The sequence below is a fragment of the Hoplias malabaricus genome, chromosome 2, assembly GCF_029633855.1.
Source record: "Hoplias malabaricus isolate fHopMal1 chromosome 2, fHopMal1.hap1, whole genome shotgun sequence".
Lineage (NCBI taxonomy): Eukaryota > Metazoa > Chordata > Actinopteri > Characiformes > Erythrinidae > Hoplias > Hoplias malabaricus.
The window spans coordinates 73,807,467-73,829,574 of record NC_089801.1 but is presented as its reverse complement, the minus strand read 5'-3'; the positions used below and the strand labels follow the sequence as shown (position 1 = coordinate 73,829,574).

The 22,108-nt window shown below is 40.3% G+C and overlaps 1 protein-coding gene across 1 annotated transcript; it reads left to right on the top strand.

Annotated features, from left to right (window-relative positions):
- Nucleotides 1-5,364: 5,364 nt before the first annotated feature.
- Nucleotides 5,365-19,621, top strand: lonrf2 (LON peptidase N-terminal domain and ring finger 2). Its single transcript, XM_066661480.1, has 12 exons — nucleotides 5,365-7,109; nucleotides 11,324-11,442; nucleotides 11,915-12,037; nucleotides 12,636-12,800; nucleotides 13,626-13,818; nucleotides 14,012-14,114; nucleotides 14,362-14,476; nucleotides 14,839-14,960; nucleotides 15,152-15,310; nucleotides 16,093-16,255; nucleotides 16,402-16,551; nucleotides 18,123-19,621. Exons 1-12 carry the CDS (start codon nucleotides 6,425-6,427, stop codon nucleotides 18,279-18,281), a joined length of 2,256 nt encoding a protein of 751 aa, XP_066517577.1. The 5' UTR covers nucleotides 5,365-6,424; the 3' UTR covers nucleotides 18,282-19,621.
- Nucleotides 19,622-22,108: the final 2,487 nt, after the last annotated feature.

Sequence of the window (22,108 nt, the reverse complement as noted above, 5' to 3'; positions counted from 1 at the left end):
AAACATATATAATATTTATGTTCTTAAAGGCCTGGCTACATATTCATTGAAAATTCAGTGGAATGGACAGTGGATTGGGGAAATAATTGACTGAAGCCTATAAAGACTTATTCACACGTGTCAGTGGTCATTAAAGCAGCTTTTGTCAATTTCACAAAATGTAACTTTTATAGATAGCTGTGTTTCACAGATACACAGATGTGTGGGTGAGTTGTTAAGAAATGTAGCCTAAAAAACAATGACCTACAATAAAGCATTACCAAATATATTATCTCATTGTTTGTTAGGTAATGCCTTGTTATCACACACACACACACACACACACACACTGTTGAGGTCACCAAGAAAAAATAAGATAAAAAAGATTATGTACCATCTTCACTCATACTGGGTGTGCAGCACAGACAATGCAATTTAGAAGATTCTATTATTCAACATATTAGCTACAATCCATGCATTTATTATACAATCTCTTAAGAAAGCCTTAGTTGTGATTAGATCTTCTAAAACTGTAAGGGAAAGCTGAGCCCTGCTTATATAAAGATTGTTGACATGGCTATAACTAATTATGAGGGCACCAGGGTCAGGAGTTAGATGTTGTTTGTTACATATCCCCAGTGACATTCTCTGAGAGAGGTCCAGATAATGCTATAGAAATACATACATACATATAACACATACAGTAGTAGGCGAGTCTTAATCACCTTTTTACACCATTTACCTGGAGAATAACTGTGTATTTCTTTGTAAAACCACCATGACCATTATAATATATGCAAATAAATATTAAATCAAATGCGTCTGTGCTTTTGCGTAAATGTTTTCTGACATAAATGTTCTCTTTTGGGTCCATTAACGGTTGTTTTCTTGATTATTTAAATTGTAAAGATTATTTTCCCATGTGCCTGAAACATTTGTACAGTAGTATACATTTTTCAGAACATGCAGATTGTTTTATAGGTAAAATGGGTCACACTCTGAAGAATTAAGCCAAATGAAACCACTTAAATAAGGTGTAGCCCTTCTATCCCCACATCCTGTGCTATAGTAATTGGATTCACAGTGAGTCTGCAGGGCTAAAAGCTATTTCTAAAGCTTTGAATTTTTACTGCCTCATGTAAGATAACTTCTATCACATTTCTAGGTAATAAACTGTATTTCATTTCCTTATTAAGAACATACCAAAATGTTTCTCTGAACCGGAATCTCCGTCTAGCTACGCAATAAGGACTGAATGTTCTTGAATATGGCATTTCCTCATTGTTGCCTTATATCAATAGTTATGTTTTAAACTTGTTTACATTTTAATGCTGCTCAGTAGAGCCAGTAGTTTGAGTTAAAAATAAAATTGAGGGGGAGATGCTAACTATGCTAACTCTTACATTTCAGGGAAAAAAGGTAGAAATTGATACTGGGGTGATCCCATCAAGTGTATGTCCAGGTTTAGTTAGGATATTTCCAGTGTTTTAACCGACCAAATGTATTCTATTTTGTAAATATAAACAAAATAGGATTTGATGTCTGTAACAAACTCAAATAAAAAAAAATATGCTAAATAAGAGAGAAAGCTGTATAATACATTGTGTGTTTGTTCTATATGACTGTTAAAAACATGTCTTAAAACTGGGATGATGTGCTTGTGTAAGTATCTCCTCTGCTTCTGTGAAACTAGGTTACTTGAATACATAACCAGTACAGAGGTGGAGCCCCTCCCTGAATCAAATTAGCAAAATAACATTTATGAAACGTATGAGTCATGGGTTACATTAGTTTACCACATTTAATGATTAATTTGCCTTCCAAACACAGTCAGGGCAGGGGACACTTATGTGCGGCACATGTACGGTATTAAATTGCGTCTTATATAAAGAAGGCAGTTACATAAAAGTTTGTATAAATGTTTGGTGAGAGGACACCACGCAAACCGTCCCAAAGCTCTGTGTTTAAACAATGTAAAATAACATTGTCCAGCTCTGTGGTTATTTAGTTGTTTAAAAGTAGCTGAAACGAAATTATTCTTTCTTGAATGCGAGGTTTTCCACCAAGAGGTCGAACTAATTCTCTCCATGTCCCTCACAGCTACTGCTTTGAGGTTACACAATAGCAGTGTCCGACTCGTGAAGGATTCGTTCATTGGAACCGATTCATCTCAGTACATCGGTCGAACCGATTCACAGGTTAAACAAACGGTTTCCCTGCAGATTCTTTGGGGCTTATGGCCGTTTTAAAGGCTCAAAACATCGAACAAAAACTGGATATTTAAGCTTAATGACTCCATAAAGTAAAAATATATTTGTGTTGTTAATATGTCCTGTGGTGTTTATGTAAGGAATATAAGTGGAGAACGGTGGCAGTTATGTCAAGTCACTTTTTATTGTTATTTCAACCATACAGAGTGTACCATATACAGTGAATATATATACAAATATATATATAAAGAAAAATGCACTACGTTACCAAAAGTATTTGCCTGTCTGCTTCACACACATATGGACTGAGTCACATTCCATTCTTAATCCATAGGGTTTAGTATTATGTCAACAATAATATTATTGCACCTATAACAACTATTTTGGGAAGGCTTTCCGCAAGGTTTATGAGTGTGTTTATGGGAATTTTTGACCATTCTTCCAGAGACGTTTTTGTGAGGTCAGACACTGAAGTTGGAAGAGGCCTGTTCTACCAGGTTGAGGTCAGGGCTCTGAGCAGGTCAGTCAAGTTCTTCCACACCAAACTCTCTCATCCATGTCTTTACAGACCTTGCTTTGTGCACTGGTGCACAGTCATGTTGGAACAGGAAGGGGTCGTCTCCAAACTGTTCCCACAAAGTTGGCTGCAGCTGCTCAGCCATGGAAACCCATTTTATGAAGCTTTCTTTGTACTATTCTTGAGCTAATCTAAAAGCCACATGAAGTTTGGAGGTCTGAACACTTTGTGCCTCAGTGTTTTTTTGTTTGTTTTTTGGCCAACCACTTCATGGTTGAGATGCTGTTATTGGTGCCCAATCACTTCTACTATTTTATAATACCACTGACAGTTAACTGTGGATTATTTAGTAACAAGGAAATTTCATGACTGTCAGCATCCTATCACGGTAACATGCTGGAATTCACTGAGCTCCTGAGAACGACCCATTATTTCACAAATGTCTGAAGAAGCAGTCTCTGTTTCTATGTGCTTAGTTTTATACATCTGTGACATATGGAAATGATTGGCACACTAGAATGCATTCATTTGAATGGGTGAGTGTATACGTCTGGCAATATAGTGTATATAAAGTAATAAATTAGAAAATGTTTAATGTTTCAAGAAGAGTGTGTGTGTGTGTGTGTGTGTGTTTGTGCATAGCCCCTACATGGTAACTCAAAAATGTTCCACAGTTTACATTAAGGTTCCTGGACTTTATGCAAACTTTATCCTGAAGGTGCCCTGGTAGAAATTCTGGGTCAAGTCTGAGGGAGCGCATGTGTGAACAGAGCCGCCAGTGCTCCTGAGTAGGGAGGGTTTAAGGCCCAGTAAGTTCAGCTTTCTAATCAGGGGCTGAGGTATGACTGTGTTGAACGTTGAACTGAAGTCTATAAACAGTATGCGCACATGTCTTTATTGTCTACGTTGATGAGAGACAGATGAAGGTTAGGACAATACGTGAACTTCTGGGGCTCTAGTGAGGGGGCAGCAGGGTTTCCATGTGGCTCCTGATAGGCTTCTCGAAGCACTTCATGATGATAGGCATGAGTGCAATGGAGCGGTAGTGAGTAAGGCAGGCACTGCTCAGGGTATTGTTGTCTGGTCCAGCATCTTTCTGTGGGTTAATCCTGTGTAGAGTTTTCCTCACCTCAGCTGAGGAAATATACAGCATCTTATTGGTTGGACAAGGAGTGGTCATCAAGATTTTGTTCAGTGCATTTGGAAGTGAGGCATTGCTGTCACATGCAGGTGGTGTTGTCCTGTATTTGGTGATGGCCTGGATACCCTGCCATGTAATACATGTCACCAGTATTCTGGAAGTGGCTGTTAAAACTCATTGTGCCCCTTTGTGCCTCGCTGGAAGCCCGGAACAGATATTCAAAGATCTGCACATACTGAATAAAGGCAAAGCTGTCAAGTAAAATCTGAGCTACACCAGGATGAAGGATGAAACGATTACAGATAATAAATATACAGAGCTACATATCATTTTTGTCTGTTTATGCTTTGTGCATTATGTATCAGAATAACAGATTTTACAGAGATATCAGACTCAATTATAGAAAGGAATCTTATTGTTCTTATTGTACTTCATTGATTTTTCCTAATTTATAGCTCGTGGTCTGCATTACAATGGTTGCCTATATAGTACATGACGTCAAAAAGTATACTCCATATGGATTGTCACAGATGTATGGCTTAAATATTCAATTAGTTTGATAATACTTCGTTTCTCTATAGCACATAACTGGCAATTCTCCAATAAAGAGAAATCTTATCTGAAAATACTACTACTCTGAATCGGGATATAGTAAAAACATCTGTTTATTATCTGCCAAAACTGCTCACACAATCAAAAGCAAAGAAATGTACCAGTTCACCATAAAATTAGCATACACTGATATGCTAACCCAGTAGACAATTAGCCGTTGATTCAACATTCAAATAACGTAATGACTGCCGTCTAATCAACGTTCTCTTAAGGTTGAAAATAAAAGTTGAAAAGACGTCCAAGCACAGACATTGAAAAGACGACTATTAGACGTATTTTGGATGTCCATTGACGTTATTAATTGGTCCCGAAATAAATTACTTGTATAAAACGCGTTTTGGACGTCCACTGACGTTATCGATTGGTCACCACTTAACTAACTTAAGAGGGATTTTGGACGTCCACTGACGTTTAAAATATGTCCTTGATGGACAGACTACTTTTAAACCTGTTTTGAACGTCCAGGGACGTTCCTTGTTTACTGGGAATCAATCAGCATGGCCATACTGGGTGATCAGCTGAACCAGCACAAATCAGATGAGACTAGCAAGCAATTCAGCTGAATAAGATATACATTTCTTACTCCAACCCCCTGTTGTACTATGTATTAACTAAGGCAAGCATTCTGTGTAAATATATCGGCAGAGCGCGCAAACTAATGTAGTTTGCTATCAGCTCAGGAACAGACAGGGGATGCGATAGAAAAATTTTAGGAAACAATAATTGAATCAGATGTTTGATTAGTTGAATCACGCTGTTCGAGAGAATCGGTTCACTGTAGTGAATCGAACGTCTCATCGCCGTTACACAACTACTTGTTTCATTATATAAGCGGGCCACATAGAGCACCAATGGGAGAGCGCCATGGGCGTCACGTGACCCTACGTTCGCCTGACGGTGGGCGGGCTGTAAGTGTTTGGTGTTTTTGTGCTGTACGAGAGGACGGTAGATCTCCGGTTTCGTCTGTTCACGTTTACTACAATAAATTCGTCTTCGTAATTTCGCATGAGTCGACTTTTGGGTGCCGTTTAGAATGGGAAACAGGAGCCGTCGGAAACGACCGGAGCGGAGAAACGAGCGCGAAAAGAAGAAAACTCAGTGCGGGTCCCGAGAGGAGGAGGAAGGAGACGGCAGTTCGACGGATTACGCAAAGTGCAGTTCGCCGGAGATCTGAGCTCTTATATAAAACACGGAGAGGACAGACTACTGATTCGGCTCAGAGTGTTTACCACTTACCGGAGACTCGTGTTTGTGATTTAAAACATACCTCAAATATATAAGCGGCGTTTTATCGTCTAAAACGCTTTGTTTTGCAGATTTTTTTCGGTTGTTGCTTCGTGTAGTCAGTGTCGGTTTATAGCTCCGCGTTAGCCGCCTGAGAAGAAGAAAAGCCCTTTCACCCTTCGACGATTCACACCGCTAACCACGGAGAACCGGCCGTATGCGTTGTTCTAGATTACTTCTCATACTTTCTGGTATCTCTAATGTTACTGAAGAATCGTCTTAATGCTGAACAGGTCCGAGGCCTACGACACGAGTGACCCGTTAAAGCTCTTTATACCGAGTACGTTATTATCTCGGAGTTTCTCATAGCTCCGGTTCAGGGGTTATATTCCTCTCTAAGGCACGTAATAGCTTTTTTTTTCTAACTTTTTCCGTGAGAATTAGTACTGTTGATGCAAAGCCCCGGTGTTTTGCTCCCCTCACGGGGGCTGGCTCCGTGGTGGACACGGGTCTCCTCCCGGACGCTCTTCGGTGTCTGGTGATCTGTGGAAACATGTAACACCGGTGTAACAGCGGCTCCAGGAGGACGACTTAAAAAACACTGAGTACTGTTAGAAACTTTCCCAATGGTTTCAACGAGGGCTGGCAGTTTGGTGCCGACCAACGAAACCACTGCCTAGAAGTTCTTCTAGGTACTCTTTACACTTTTTTCTTAATTATTTTTCGGTACACATCTCCAAGATGGACGCCGGGCTCCAGCAGCAGAGCCATGCGGAGCATTTCGCCCCTCAACCCGAGCTGTCCAACCCGGCCATTTTCCCGGAGATGCTGGAGGTGGCCGACGAGGCCTGCCGAGCGGGGGATTTCGACCTAGCTGTTGAGATCTACTCGTCTCAGCTCGCAGAGCTCCGTCAGCCCGACCGGAGCCTGTATCTGCGGAAAGCGGATGCTCTCTCCCGCGGTTGCCGCGTTCCCGAGGCGCTGGACTCGTATCGAGCCGCGGGGCAAATTCGCCGCCTGCGGCCCGAGGAGGTCCGGCCGCTCCTGGAGAGCATCGCCCGAGCCTGGAAACCCACCCACGGCCCCGAGGACCCAGACGAAGACGAGTTTCAGCAGCCCCACGACCTGTTCTCGTGCCCAATATGCCGGTGCTTACTGATCGAGCCCGCGACCTTGGAGTGCGGCCACACGTTGTGTAAACGCTGCCTGGAAGACCCCGCGGTCAAGGACTGTAAGAGCTGCCGCACTAAAACCACTAAGGTGAACCCCAGCGCCCTCAAGTCTAACGTTGTTCTCAGCAGCTTGTTGGAAAAGTGGTTCACGGCCGAAAGCAAGTCGAGGAGGTGCTGGCTGGAAGGGGAGAGCCTTTGGAAAAAGCAGGAGCTCCCCAGCGCCCTGGAGAAATACAACATTGCACTGGAACTCGGTACGAACTGATGCTTTGCGTTATGAATCGGGTCATGTACTTGTTACGCACTTGGGTTTTTAGCTAGTAGTCATTTTTAGTTTTATAATTGGAGTGACTGACCTACTTTAGACTGGTGGCAGGTATCCACCAACTACAGGGGGCGACATTGTGCTCTTTCATTGGCCTGAAATATACAAGTACAGTAAATAGAGCAAATTTATGCAGCATTCTGTCTTGATGATTTCTACCAATACATATTACAGAATAGGCACACATGTATTTCACCTCAGGGTGGGTTGATTTGCTGAGATTCCCAGACTTGAATTCAATGCTATAAAGCTTTTGAAGGGCATGAGATAATTAATATGCAAAGTTAGAAAGTCAAGTTTAATCAGCTCTGTATCAGTCTCTGTTTCATAAACATTGGTCTGTATATGAGGCTTAACATAATCAGTCTGCAGTGTTAGGTTTGTAATTTGATAAATGAGGTTTGTAAAGACGTCCCTACCCCCTTGTAGTTGTCGTTTATTACCCATTGAGTGGAATAGGGCTCAGACTCAGGGTGGAGGGAGTGAGTTACTTGGTGTACTTTTGAGTGGCGCTCATATCCAACTCGGTGTAGCCTGTTGTTGCGTCTGACCTAAATTTGCCTGCAAGGCCCTGGATTCTGACCTGTTTATATAAGGCAGTTGGAGGGGGCGTTGATGATGCAGAGAGAAATAGAATTAATGCAGACGGATATTTTCTATCAGGTCACTTATGAGGGAGACAGGGGGAGTTGTGAAAAAAGCTTTCTGGATCTTACAGGCAGTTTCGTGCCTTTTTTATGGCTTAATCAGTGCAAAAGAGATTGCAGTGTTCCAGCATTATGAATCAAAATGTTGGCTGATTTTCTTTTCTGGTCTCTCACATCCCACAGTGATGCAGCCGGCGTGGGTGTTCGTTTTGGCGGTTTGTCTCATCTCACAACATGCTGTGAAAGCAGCCCGAGAGTAAACACATATGCTCAGTTGACACTTCTCGGATGCCCACAGTCTGGCCCTGTTTTCCTGTTGCTCTGAGAAATGGCAGCAAAGCTTTCCACACTAAAACACACATTGGCAGAGCAGCCAACCTTTGGGCCATATCATGTTTCTCGGTAATGAGGACAGTGAAGTTTGATTAGAATCACACTTACTGCTTTGTTAATCATTGGCAGCATCTAGATGTAAAAGTGGTTGAGAATTACAGGTCTGTTGACAATGTTCTCAGCTTTTTTTTATTAAGATCCCATCTGTCTGACCCATTTTTAATACAGTGGAACCTGTACCTACGAACTTGATCCGTTCCGTGACCCGGTTCGTAAGTGGAAAAGTTTGTTTCTAGAGTCACCCTTTTTGCACTGATATGTGTTTACAACACACTCAAATTAGTAAAAAAAAAATACTTGTAGCCTTACTAAATACAGTGGAAACAGCAATAAAAAAATAAATAAAACAGTTTTAAGTGGTTACACATCGCTACCTTGAAGATGTGACGACTGGCTGGAGGAGTAACACTGGCTGTATGACGGGAGGTGGGGGTGGGTGGAATAACGGAGAGTAGGTGGGTGAATGTGGGGAGACGAAGCGTAGATACGGCTTAACGTAGCACACATTTCAATGTCTGCTATTTACACTAATGCTAAATTGCTAAAGCTACAATTTTCTAATCATAAGAGCTCACTCAAGTCTGGGCGCTGGGAGACTCTCCGATTGTGGTCAGTGGACATTTCCAGCCGCAGGCTCGCGGAGGCTCGTGTTTGTTTCTAGAGTCATGGTTCATTGGTGGAGGCAAAAAGTATTCAAATGCCCGGTTAGTTTCTTGGAAAGTTTGTTAGTAGAGATTCCACTGTATATTTATTTTATAAGGGTGTTCTGATGTAGGAGTTGTGGCCCAGTGCTGATATTCAGTGTTTTATGAATATGTCAGCGGATGTTAACACAATCTTTAAATTAGAGCTAGATTCAAGTGCATCTTCATTACGTTACAATGTAACTGATTTGTCGAAGGTTACAAATCCATTAAAATGACTGAAACACAAAACCAAGCTTGGATAAAATCCTGCTTTTTTCAGTTTGGTTAAACATTTGTCTAATAAATTTCTAACGCTACTGAAGTGATTTCTATATCAACATGCATTCCTGTAAAGAAGATTTAACTTTGGTCTTATATCACGCTGTTACAGTATTTTATAACAGCAGATGAGAGCGGGCCTCATTTTCTGATGACCTGGATTCCATGTTGTACAATGGCCGTTATAAATAGACTACTGCTTATGAACGATAGACCTTGGACATTAAGATATAGTTAGGTCTGTGCTGTACTGAGGACAGTTTGAAGTGCAGAGTTTTAAAAATAGTTTTTGCTGGAAGTTTAAGTTATGAGGTTTAAAGTGAATGAATAACTTGATGACAATATGTTATTCAGGGTTTCCTTGCTATTTTAAAAAGAGGAATAAACATTTTGAATCAGCTGATTTAGGACAGTTTTGGTCTTGATTTCCAAATCTATAACTGTAGGATCTGCAGAGTTTTTTGGCTGTTAAAGGAGAAGCTTATCTAAGAAATGAAAGTGGAACAACTTTACAGACATTTTCTTAGGACAGTTGTAATGTGGCGGGACTTGGTTTTAACTCCTGTGCTGGCTGAGGAATTTTGTAGACCAAGTTTGGGTCATCATGACACGTTTGTTAATATTCTTTCTTCCTGTTCATTAACAGGGGTAGCATTAAATCAGCAAAGATGTAATGAGACTAATATGTCCATTTGGTGACTCTAATGACCAGGGTACATTATAGTTTAGTGATGAACTTTAAGACACTGGTGCCATAGCTGTGGTGGTGTCTGACCTATTCATTACTGAGGTGTAAATAATAGTATCTTTTATATAGGCTCCATTTAAAATACTTGAAAGCACACACAACATATACATTTTCATTTGTCCTACTTTTCTAAACCCAATGGAGACAGTTTACATAACAAACCTAGTTTAACCAGACAGTGTCGCCTACACCCTACCAGTTGTGCAAGCCTTCAAGCTGTCCTTCTAATCTCTGCTAGATGTGAATTACGCATGGGCAATAGAACAAGCCTAGTTTAGCCGGATCACCATCTGTTGTATAGCGTTTGTCACACAGGTGTTTCTACCGTTTCAACAATGTGAAGATAGAGTCCAAATACATAGCGTTTTATTATCAGATGAGATTAGATTATTATTGAGATGCTTCGGATGTATTTGTTTACATGTGGTGGTTATGTAATGTTGTGAAACAGGAAAATGTTGGTTAAAAAGGGTTTGTTTGATTGTTTTTAAAACTGGTAAAGCAATTCATTTTCAAACCTTCGGCAGGATTTGGACTTTTACACTTTGATCATTTTATTTGAAAGATTCTAGATGTTTCCGATCATTGAAAGAATCCCAATTATCTATTTATTCAATGTTACAGCTTATTAATAGGCTAACAGAGATTCATTTTAATGCATTTTTAATACTCTGTTAATGTCTATTGTTTTTTTCAAGAAGAACATGATCTATACATAAACTGCTGTTACAAGGGTTAGAAACCTGCCTCCTTCCACCAGCCCTGCATTTTCTGATGTTTTTATTATATACTTTTTTCCCCCTCTCTTCTCTTTTGGACCTGTATATTTCAGCCAGTAGCTGTGTCCCTGGCATAAATTGTCTAGTCTCAGCCAAGGAAAGTCCTTAAAATTTCAAAACGTAGACAATGGGTTTAGTTTTCTTTGTGGTAGAAGGAAAGCCAGTATGATTGATTTTGTGGAGAAGCTCTCTATACGGCCAAATATACAACTGTAAGAGGATCAGTACAAGCAAAGACATTTAAAGTGCAAAAGAATCATCTGACTGCGCTAAGCTTATTTCCAGCCACCTAAAGGTTGATGGGCAGTGTGACGTATTTGCGCAGTGCCATGAGTGAATTCATCGCAATAAAGACTGAGGCTGTATTCTGAAGGCGGGCTTGTAAAGTTTTACATCCACATGGTTGGATTGCGAATGGATATGCATATATTTATTTTGCCCCAAGGAGGAAATTATTACCTGCCCTAATACCAGTTGTGATGTGTAAATGTAAAAAAAAAACCTTAATACTAGGTCAGTTTAATTAACAATTCTAAGATGGTGTCACCTGTAAAGCATGTCTTAGTTTATAATATGATGTAGTTATATTCCATTTCTTTCACCCCGCACAGCACCCTCCACGTGTAAGCTGCTATCACAGAGAGCTGAGCTGCATATGGACTTGAAGAATTTCAGTCAGGCAGTTCAAGATGGAGACAGCCTATGCCGGCTAAAACCGTTGTCGGCAAAGGTAAGGAAACCTATACGTTAATTTACTACAAAACCCATGCTGAGGTTACACCCATGTTCGGCCCTTAGTTTGAGAGTGTAAATAAGATTGCATGACATCATGAGCTATGCTCTGTTACAAACCACATTTGAAACTCTCATACAGAATGATCCACAATAGCACTTCAGAATTCTCCACAGCCCGCTTGAAAAAGCCATGGGTAATTCAGAGAGCTGCTGCTTGCCCATTCACTTCGGTCTAAGCAGCCCAATTGTGTATATTGTATAAAATTAAATTGGATATATTCAGAAATGGGTTGACCCAAGTATTTTGAATTTTTAAGTTCCTGATTTTCTCATATTTCTGGTTAATCATGAAAGCGACACCCCCTCCCAAGGTGTTTGTTTATTTATTTATTTTAGTCTGTGTTTCTTTTATGGACATTTCCATCATGGTGTTTATCATCGCATTGTTTTCTCTCTTTGATTAACAGGCCCACTACATTAAGGCCAAGGCATTTTGCAGTGCTGGTCGCAGAGAAGAGGCCTTACTGGAGTACTTCTATTGTGTAGCACTAAAGCCCGACTGGGCATCTGTCAAAATGGAGGCACAGAAGGTAAACATACAAATAATCTTCCCTCAGTGGTCTCAAAAAGGCATGTTTGATGTAAAAAGTGTTTCTTAAGTTTTGACTAATGCACCTTTCACACATGCACTCCGGAGAATTTCTAGAGAAGCTCTGGAGTATCGGGTTCGGAGATGTCCTGGAACGGTCGTTCACACGTGCAGCTCACAGCGGGAGATTTTCTGCCTCGGGCGCACTCTCACAGTGGGAGATGAAACATGTGCTTTAGGCGTGGCGCACGGCTCTTGTACAAGGAGTGGAGGAGAAACTCCACAACATTTCCCAAGGAGTTCACTAGAGCTAGGGAAGAGGGTAAAGTCTGGGTAAGATCTGGGATGAATGATGCGGGTGGTCGCATTCACATACACTGGAACGTTTCTGGATTACAGTGCGAAATGTGTAAAAGGGGCATCAGAAGACAACTTGAATAGAAGCTGATATCCGCCTGGTTAGCATTGCAGTCTGCCTATAGTACGTGATCACGTGCTTGTCACAAACCTGGTTGGGTGGTTAAATCACATTTGTCCTCCTGTTACTCCAACAGCATAAAACTAAAGCTATTTTGCCACGCTTTTGTCTTTCATTCCAGGTCCTGTGTGAGATGTTTTCTTCGGTTTTTGAAGATGACAGTCTGGACACACCTTTACATCCCCTTCAGGCCACAGGCCCCACTCCACGCATCAAACCTTTATCTCTCCTTAACTCACTCCATTCTTCTTTGCCCAGAGATGGGGCCAGAGCTGACTGCTCAAAGGTGCGTGCACACGTTCACTCAGTCATGGGAACAGAATGTCCCCAGTGTCTGAAATCACCAGGGTCAAAGGCACAGATTTTCACAAAAATCATTGCTGAAAATAAGATATCTACCTAGTTTTAAGTTCTGTAGTGTAACATGATGATAAACTGAATATTATGGCTCTATTTGTTTAAAATGCTTACACATTTTCAGTGAAGGAAATCTCTTTATTGAAGAAAGCATGGTGTACTATTGAATGAAATGCAGGTTTGTGAAGGGAAGCAATTCTTTCCTTGTACATGTGCGAGAAGAACACGTTGACACAGTCAAAGAATAAAATGTTCTGAGCAGTAGTCACGTTTACTGAAACCTCATCTCCACTACAAACTATGACTAACAGAATAGATATTGACAGGCTATTACTGAAAGAGAAGAGTGAGTAAAGCACTAAATGACTAAATGTCTGTTTTTTTTTACCTACCATGTCTGGTTTTTCTTTTTAAATAAATAAATGCATGTTGTTTATTATCATCATTATTGTATTAAAAAGCATCTCCTAAACATTTGTAGATATATAGATGTATGTAATATGACAGCAAAGGTGTGTGTGTGTGTGGTGGGATGCCACAAAGAAATGTTGCCAAAAACACTGTCCTGAACATCAGCAATGCATTAAGTGCTATGTTAAGTGTTGTAACCAACGACCTCAGCACCTGAGAAGGTCATCTGAGATACAGTTACATGTTTGTCATGACCCTAACTATCAAAACAATCAACTGACTAACATCTGCTGGACCACACACAATGTCTTTCTACTTAAGCTGTCTTGTATTTATCTCACAGGACATTGCCTTGATGAGCAGTAATGCATGTGATGGTGGCAATCCCTCATCCTTAAACCATCCTTCGAGTAGCTTAGAAGATTCCAAGAAACTGGCAGCTGTCCTCTCCTCACTGCCTGTTCATATGGGGCTTAAGAGAAAGTGTCCGGGTGATGGCAATGCCTTTGGACCTCCTAGCAAACTTTCCAAACAAGGTATGAGTCTCAATAGATGCAAGATGATGTGGTAGTGACATACAGAGCTAGAGCTGTGTCAAGTAAATGATTTTTTAGAATGATTTATCCTTCTGTGGTTGAACCTGGGCACCAGCGTTGTTGTATGTGCTTGTACTACCACTTATTTAGTGTTACACACTTATCTTGTTTGTTATTGGTCTTTGTCTCTCAGATCCACCCTGCTCTTCCCACACACCCCCTGCTGTGAGTGGCACACGGCTGGTGCCTTCGCAGCTGTTGGACAGCTCAGATATGGAATGTTCATTGTGCATGAGGTAAAATCAGAACTTTATCACATCAAAAAAAAAACATTCAGTGTTACCATGGCCACAAAAGGTGTTTATCATTTCAGAAGGTGGCTTTTATAATTTGAGTAATTTCCTTAAAGGTGTTTGCATTTTCACATCGACTGTCCTTTAGTGGGTCTTTGTTTGTTTGTTTATTAAAGACGTTAAATATCCCGCCATACACTTAATGGGGCCCACTGTTTGAAATTGATCTAATACTCTCTTCTCTTTCCAGACTGTTTTATGAGCCTGTCACCACTCCCTGTGGACACATGTTCTGTCTCAAGTGTCTGGAGCGCTGCCTGGACCACAACCCCAACTGTCCTCTATGCAAGGAGAACATCTCAGAAGTATGCATTCTTCTATAAAACCACCGTTCTTGAATTCCCTTTATTTCTTGCTCTTCATCTATCTCTTATATGATTCTTATATCAGTGCAACCTGTATGACTGTGGTTTTGAGTTGGTTCCTGGCAGGTTGCATATTTTAATTGAAAATAAATAGGCATGCTCTGCATTCCTTGTGTGATTATAAACTGTTGAAAGGCCATGGTTATGCGCTCTTGTCCAAAATGTAATCACTTATTCACATCTGAATCATTCAGAATTGCCACATACCGGAAGTAGCTACACATCACGAAGGTCTAACATTTAAAAATTAGAGTTATACTGTTTTATACTAGTTAGTAGGACTCTCTTTGTTGTAATTGCAGTATCTGGCCGCTAGAGGGTATAATAAGACTTTCCTGATGGAGGAAGTGCTTCAGCGTTTTCTGAGTGAGGAGCTGGAAGAAAGGAGGAAGGTACACGAAGAAGAAATGAAGGAACTGTCTAAGTGAGTATTATCTTAATTTTCCTTTTACCTGTTACACTTCATCATACATCATTGCATGTTTTTGTTCTTTTTACATCCAAAATGCCACCTATTGCAGAAATAAGGCAGTGTTTGAAACTCAGCTCAGGTTCTTCAGTCGTTGTTTGCCATTTTTCAATGCTGTATTGAATCTTTCAAAATTTCCATTACAGCTTGAATGTGGAAGTGCCTATCTTTGTTTGCACAATGGCATTTCCCACAATCCCCTGCCCGTTGCACGTCTTTGAGCCTCGCTATAGGCTAATGATTCGCAGGGCCATGGAGACAGGAACTAAACAGTTTGGCATGTGCATTTCGGACGAGTTAAAAGGGTAAGTGGGCGTGACCCATCTAAACTAAAGTTATATAACATTAGTTGATGTTTTTAACAAAACGGTCAACAGATTTGATGAAAACAGCGAATATCAAATATAGTTTCCACGTTTTGCATTGACAATTGCTTCAGATGTTGCCAAATAAACAGAAACCCAATCAGTTGAATCAGTGGAATCACATTTTCTGCAGAATCAATAATTTTGCAAAAAAAACTTGTGTCTGTTTTAGGATGTAGCTATAAGAAGGGAGCACTTGCCAGTGCACAGACTTTGTAATTAACATATGAAAGAAATAAAACAGTGTTAATAATAATGGAAAGTAAATGGAAGCTTTAAATATAAACATTTTTATAGTTGTTTCCCAGTGTACAACAAAACTGTCTCTCCACATTAACCCCTAAGTGGCATGCAGACACCCCAGACTGTTGTCTGGAATTAAGCATTTTCGACAACAGTATGCTTAACGTTTAAGATTTCTTTGTGATCTTATTTCATATTCCTCTACAGAACTATTAATATAATGATACAGTTGTAGAGCATTTTTTCTCTTACTCTAGTACAGAGCTGATTAAACCTTTATATTGTATATTTGTTTTGAAATATCAGTTATTTTGTATCACAAACTCCTTTTTCAAATGGATATTACTTTTTTGTCTAATATATTTTTCTTATGAAAATAACAGAATGTTTATGTTTTGTGTTTATAAGGCCTCAACCTTCCTGTCATTAAAATTTGAGTAGTTATTTACGTCTAACTTGCAGCTGTGCTTGGTTGCCAGGTTTGCTGACTATGGGTGCATGCTGGAAGTGAGAGATGTGAAGTTCTTCCCTGACGGTCGTTCAGTGGTGGACACCATTGGAGTGTCTCGTTTCAAAGTACTCACTCATGGCCAGAGAGATGGCTACAACACAGCAAAGATTGAATATTTGGAGGACAAGAAGGTAAAGGATAGGGTGAGACTATGATGACAAAGAGTGTGTGATTCTCACGTCTGGGAGAGAGGTGAAATGAGTGAGAGTGTGTGAGAAATCACTGGTCTTCCATCCTGATGTGTGTGTGTGTGTGTGTGTGTGTGTATCACATTCAGGTTGAAGGGGAGGAGCTGACAGAGCTGCTGAAGCTGCATGACTCTGTGTATGATCAGGCCACAGCCTGGTTCACCTCTCTCAAAGATAACATGAAGAACCAGATCCTCAGCCACTTTGGCCACCTGCCTCCCAAAGACCCAGAGCCACAGGTGAACATCAGCACAGGCCTGAATCAGTTCTGTTTCTGTTTCCAAATCAATCCGTTTGTTTTGGTTCTGTATTTACATGGACTTTGGGCTTTACATACCAACTTTGGAAATTTTGCTTCTTAGACGCAGTAGGCAGTAGGCGAATTTAGCCCGATTTTGGCACAATTTTGTCGTATCTGACAAATTTCCAGCGTCGGAATCAAATATGAGCTACGGGGCAGAGTATCGGTCACTTAGTGTGACATAATCAAAGATCAGAGATCTGGCGTCTGGGATGCACCACGACGAAAAGTCTAGCATGGCAGAATCTTGGGATCGTTTCGCCTAGACACATCCTACAGCCGTTCCTTGACGGTGACCAATAGGAGGACAGGGCGCTGTCTGGCACGCTTATGTAAACACAGTATTGAGAAAGAGGGAGGCTGCAGTTGTCAGGTGGAAAAAAGATACTAAGGGAATGCTCTAGATATCTTAACACATTACCTCAAGTTCTCTTTGCAGGAGACGGTCTATACTCTCCTCCTCGAAACACACAAGAACGGGTCCACAATCGTGTTTTCTTCGTCGTCTTTTTGGAATACCGAACCACCACCAGCACACACACCGCTTTTCTGGCTGTGATTGACAGTTTCTTGACCCGCCTTTCAGAGAAACTCTGAACTCACGGAATGACGCGAACAAAGAATGGTCCGTGTCAAACGTGTAGTGTTGCCAGTCTCGACCAAGACACAGCACACATTTAGAGTCTGAGAGTGCCTACACAACAGAGAGGGAAAAAGAGAAGCATATCTCACTTAGGACCCTGCGTCGTCTCTGATGGACCACAAATGTGCCTGCATGCAGTTAACCCCGCTCCGCCAAGCGTCGAAATTGTTCAAACCATTTCAAAGTTGTGAACTCTGACTTGGAGAAACTTCAACCAGTAGAAATGAAGATGGGCAGGCACAGAGCAATGACAGTTGAAAATCCAAAATGGAGGGAAGGCTAAGCAGGGCAGTGTACTCTTTCCCAGTTCTGTATGCTGCCAGATTGGCAGATCATAAAGATTCGTTGTGCAGCAGCCTGGCACAGTTTGTCTGGTTTTGGACAATATTTCTATTCAGTTGAAACATGTCTCATTTCCCACTGGATTTTGAATTATACAAACTCTGCCCCTGCTCCAGCCATGTACACAAGTTCTAAACGGACAAGCGCTGCATTTGTATGTCTACTGCATGTGCAGGCTGGATTCTGCCAGCTGCATTTTGATTGGCTCTCTGCCTCCTCTTACACGCCATGAGAAAAAATAGCAGACTTCTCATTGGACCTATTGCTGTTCCATCAAATCTTTTTTCCTGCAGTTGTAGGCAGTTCCTAGCCACATTTAAGTGATGAAAGGTGGCAGTTTGAGAAAACAGTGACCCTCGACTTCAGTCTTCACTAGCCAAAGTAGTACTTTGATTATAAAATAACACACGAAGGAAGTCATATAATGAAATATAATGAAGTTTTGGTCACATAATTTACTGGTTGTTATTACTACTACACTTTTCTTACGCAAATTCGTTAACGTTGCTGTTTCTGTTCTTCAGGGGAACCCCAGTGGGCCGGCTTGGAGTTGGTGGCTGCTGGCCGTGTTGCCGCTGGAGAGCAGAGCCCAGCTCACCATCCTGGCTATGACCTCATTAAAAGACCGGCTCATTGCGATTCGCCGGGTCCTCATTTTCGTCACCCGCAAGCGACCTCGATGACCACAGCCTTCCTTATAGCAATTATCACCGTCATCATTATCACTGTCATTATCATGTTGCCCAGCAACATGTGCAACAGGTAGCAGGCCACTGAAGCGGCTTCCATTGACTGTGGCTTTGTGTCGTATTCAGCATATGTCTTTTATGTTAGGAAAACTGCTGAGTCTTTCCATCGTCTACCTAGTTTCGTTATGGGATTTTTGCAGCAGTTGAGTGCTCCAGGAGCTAAGATTATTCAGTATGTGGGGTGCATCAGAAATAACGGCAGGACTTTTTGATTTTTCTCTAACTCCAGTAGCTACAGACGTTTACTCTTCTGAACAAGATACACTACAATACCTACAACAAACTGAACGTTTCACCTCTGCTTTGTGCCTCTTTCGGTGTGTACAGCTGGCCACATGATCTTCTCCTGCTTCAAACACGGGCACACACTTTCAAAGGCGCTTTTTGAAAACATTTTGTGACTCGAAATCATAAGTAGAATGAATCAAATTATTGCCATGTTCCACAAGTGCATCAAATAAAGGTAGTGCGAGATATTTTCAGAACATAAAATTGCCTTCCAGATTTTTAAGCATATTCTGCTTTGCACAATTTAATTTGAATAAAATGGAAATATAAACTCTGTACAGTAGGTTCTGTCCTATGGGGAAAACAAGAAAATGGAGTGGCTTTACGCTCTCTGTTCACTGATTTTCTTTTTAAAGTGGCACAGCGCATTCACAGCTCATTTGTATGCAATAATAAGTGGCTGATATTGAAGTCAAATTGAATTAGTCTGATACAGTGAATTAGGCTCTAAAATGCTAGATTGATTACAACTTAAATTTTAATGTTTAAATTTAGGGAACATGCTTTTTGACATGACGTCTGCAGTCATTTCCGGTCCATCTTTTGGAAGACTAGACAGTTGTTATGCATGCATCAGTGTAAAGTTAGGTGGTTTAAAAAATCTACCTCTGAATTTATCTGCCAGAGGGATAGAATATGTCATGTATAAAGACAATAATGTACATCAGAGTTGTTCTAGTCACTAATTCCCATGCGTATTGTATGATGTGGTATATTTATTTGTATAGTACACCATATTTGTGGCTGATTTGTTTGTCCATGTAATTCATCTTTGTACAGATAAATCGGAGGCCTTTAACTCATTTGTCTTTAAGCTGTGGCAGTCTTTTGTTTTATTTTTATTTTTTTTTATTTTTTTGTGATGTGACCAGCTCCCTTTGCATCTGTCCTCTCTTTCCCATATGTACAGTGTCCTGTTGGTAACTACACAAATGCTGCATTTTTCATGTAAATTTGTACGTTAAAATTAAAGTTATTTTATATTTTAAATGAAAACGAAGCTGTGAGTCTTGTTTTTTTTTTTTTTTGATAAAGCTCGTGTATCCAGGCCATGCTGATATTTGATAACTATTCTTGCTCTTGTGCTATTTAGGTCAGCAATCACATTGTGATAATTACAGGGACACAGCACTGATGGGTTTGTGGCTACATTTGAACAACTCGGGTGACTGACCCAATTTCGTTGTATCCTTTTTCTCTTACGGAAGGTTTGTAACGCAGTAAACTGTTAAAACTGATTAACCTCAAAAACTAATGAAAATGATCAAATAAATTTTAAAAATGATTGTTAGTTGTTCATATTTATCGTGATTTATAAAATGTAACTTAAAATTCTTGTTTACCACAGTCTGTTAATGCAGGGAAAAAAGGATAGGTTCTAGATTTAGGAATGCAGGAATACCCCAGGATTTTTCCACTCCATCACTGATTCCTCTTTGAAATTACTTACTTCAACCAATAATATTGACATTTACAATTGTCTAGAAAAATCCTGAAAGTTCTACCCTCTTTCCATTGGCTCAAAAAATTGTATTTTGACTCAAAACAGAACCCAACAGAAGAGAACTAAACAGAACTCAAATTTTGACTCAAACTGTAGCTGTTAATGACAACCATAAAGTTGGCTTTGTTCGTAAACATTATAAGACACAAAGCATAAACAGTAAACGTGGCGAGAGAACATATTACTGTCAAATTTAAAACATATATCTCCCAAAGTAGTACATTTACAGAAGGAAAAAAATTTTAATGTAAAACCAAGTAATTTTGGAGCATTTCTATTGTTCCATTGACTATGAAATGTTCTCTCAGCGTGAAGGCCAGCTCTGTCCAAATGGTGTAGTGAATTAAAAACCCTCAAAAATGGAGTTATATGTTTGGACAGCAATGATAAGTTTCATTAAATGAGTAATTTGCTGTCAGTCAGTCTTTGCTCATCTATTCTGAAATGTGTATTATTACCCCACACACAAGGGGGCAGTCTCTACAAGTTCATTGGCATTTCTACTTGAGAGAAATGCAGTAAATGAGATTTTCTTTTTTTAAATCTCCAAAGACGACTGGCAACCTGATCCTTGAGCAACTGCTGTACAAGCATTAGATCTGTTTCCTAATGTATCACTGTCAAGTCTACAGTTTCTAGCCTCCCCTCCAGTAAGATCTGTCATCCCATTGTGACTCAGCAATGCATCAGTGTTTCAAAACATTACCTTACATACGTGAGGTTTCACATTTGCTCATTTAGTAGGAAGGATTAAACACGTTAAAAAAATGGGTGAAATCTCACGTCATATACACAATTTCCCATTACTCAAAATGTCAGCGGCCAACCAGCATCAGACCAGGGTTAACCAACATAAACCAGCTTAGACCAACATAGGTCAACACTGAACTCATGCTGGGGGGGTTACCAAACTAATTAGCATACATTTTTTTTCAAATTTTAATTTATTAAAGTATAATCTGCATTTATTTGTTGTTGTCACATAGCAACATGTGGTGGCCCCAAGTGAGCAAGCTGCCGTGACAGTGGAAGAAATACTCCCTCAGGATGAGTATATACTCCCTTAGAAATGACCTTGACTATACAGCAGTCTATAACATCATGATATGAGTATATTAAAAGCTAAGCAAATATAGTGTAGCTCTAGGCAGAGTAAAGTTATCAGCTGATGGTCATGTGGGTGGTAATAGGATCTCCATCACGGTCAAAGCTCATTGGGCATGGGGCAAGAACACGCCAATGTGGAAAACAGTTCTCCAGCTTCATGTACTTGTATGGACAGCTGTTGAATCACTAGCATGCCTAAATGATCTGACACTACGATATGTTTTGTATATTTTATGCAACAGAACATACATCCAGTCTCTTATAGAAATTGACAAATACTACTGACGTGCAGACTGACCAATTACATGTTTACAGAGAAGGTTATCCACCAATAACGGTAGCTCTACAGTCAGATCGTCCAATCAGAAGATTCTAGGCTACTTTACCACTCCCCCTTCTCACTCAAGCGAACCAATCGGAGTAGGGGAGGGCGGGACTAGTTTGTGAATGAAACGCTTCTCGAAGTTCTATGAAAGCTCTAGAAAAACAAAATCCCGGACGTTTGTGAAATTCCGCCCGGACATTTCTTTAAGTCTAAAAAAGAGGACATGTCCGGGTAAAAGAGGACGTCTGGTCACCCTAGTTATAGCAAGTAGTAAAGTGACCATCATGAAAATATATTTTTCTACATTTGATACATTAAAGACATTTACAGAAGCTGTAAATCACTCATTCTTTTCGAAGGAAGTCCAGAAAATACATGTGGCATGTCCAGACATGTCCCTTTGTTATAGCTACTAATCCCTAGCATAGCGTTCAACTCTTTTGTATATCTGTACATAGAAGCATTTGACACGTTTACAATTGACCTTATGAGATAGAAAAGTTTGTACCCCCCTTTAGAATGATGTTTTAATCCAAT

Excerpts from the sequence above, each read along its gene's own strand:
- lonrf2 (XM_066661480.1), top strand. The coding sequence starts at position 6,425 with ATGGACGCCGGGCTCCAGCAGCAGAGCCATGCGGAGCATTTCGCCCCT. Across the intron at positions 12,038-12,635 it reads TCAAAATGGAGGCACAGAAG|GTCCTGTGTGAGATGTTTTC; the intron begins GTAAACATACAA and ends CTTTCATTCCAG. Across the intron at positions 12,801-13,625 it reads CCAGAGCTGACTGCTCAAAG|GACATTGCCTTGATGAGCAG; the intron begins GTGCGTGCACAC and ends TTTATCTCACAG.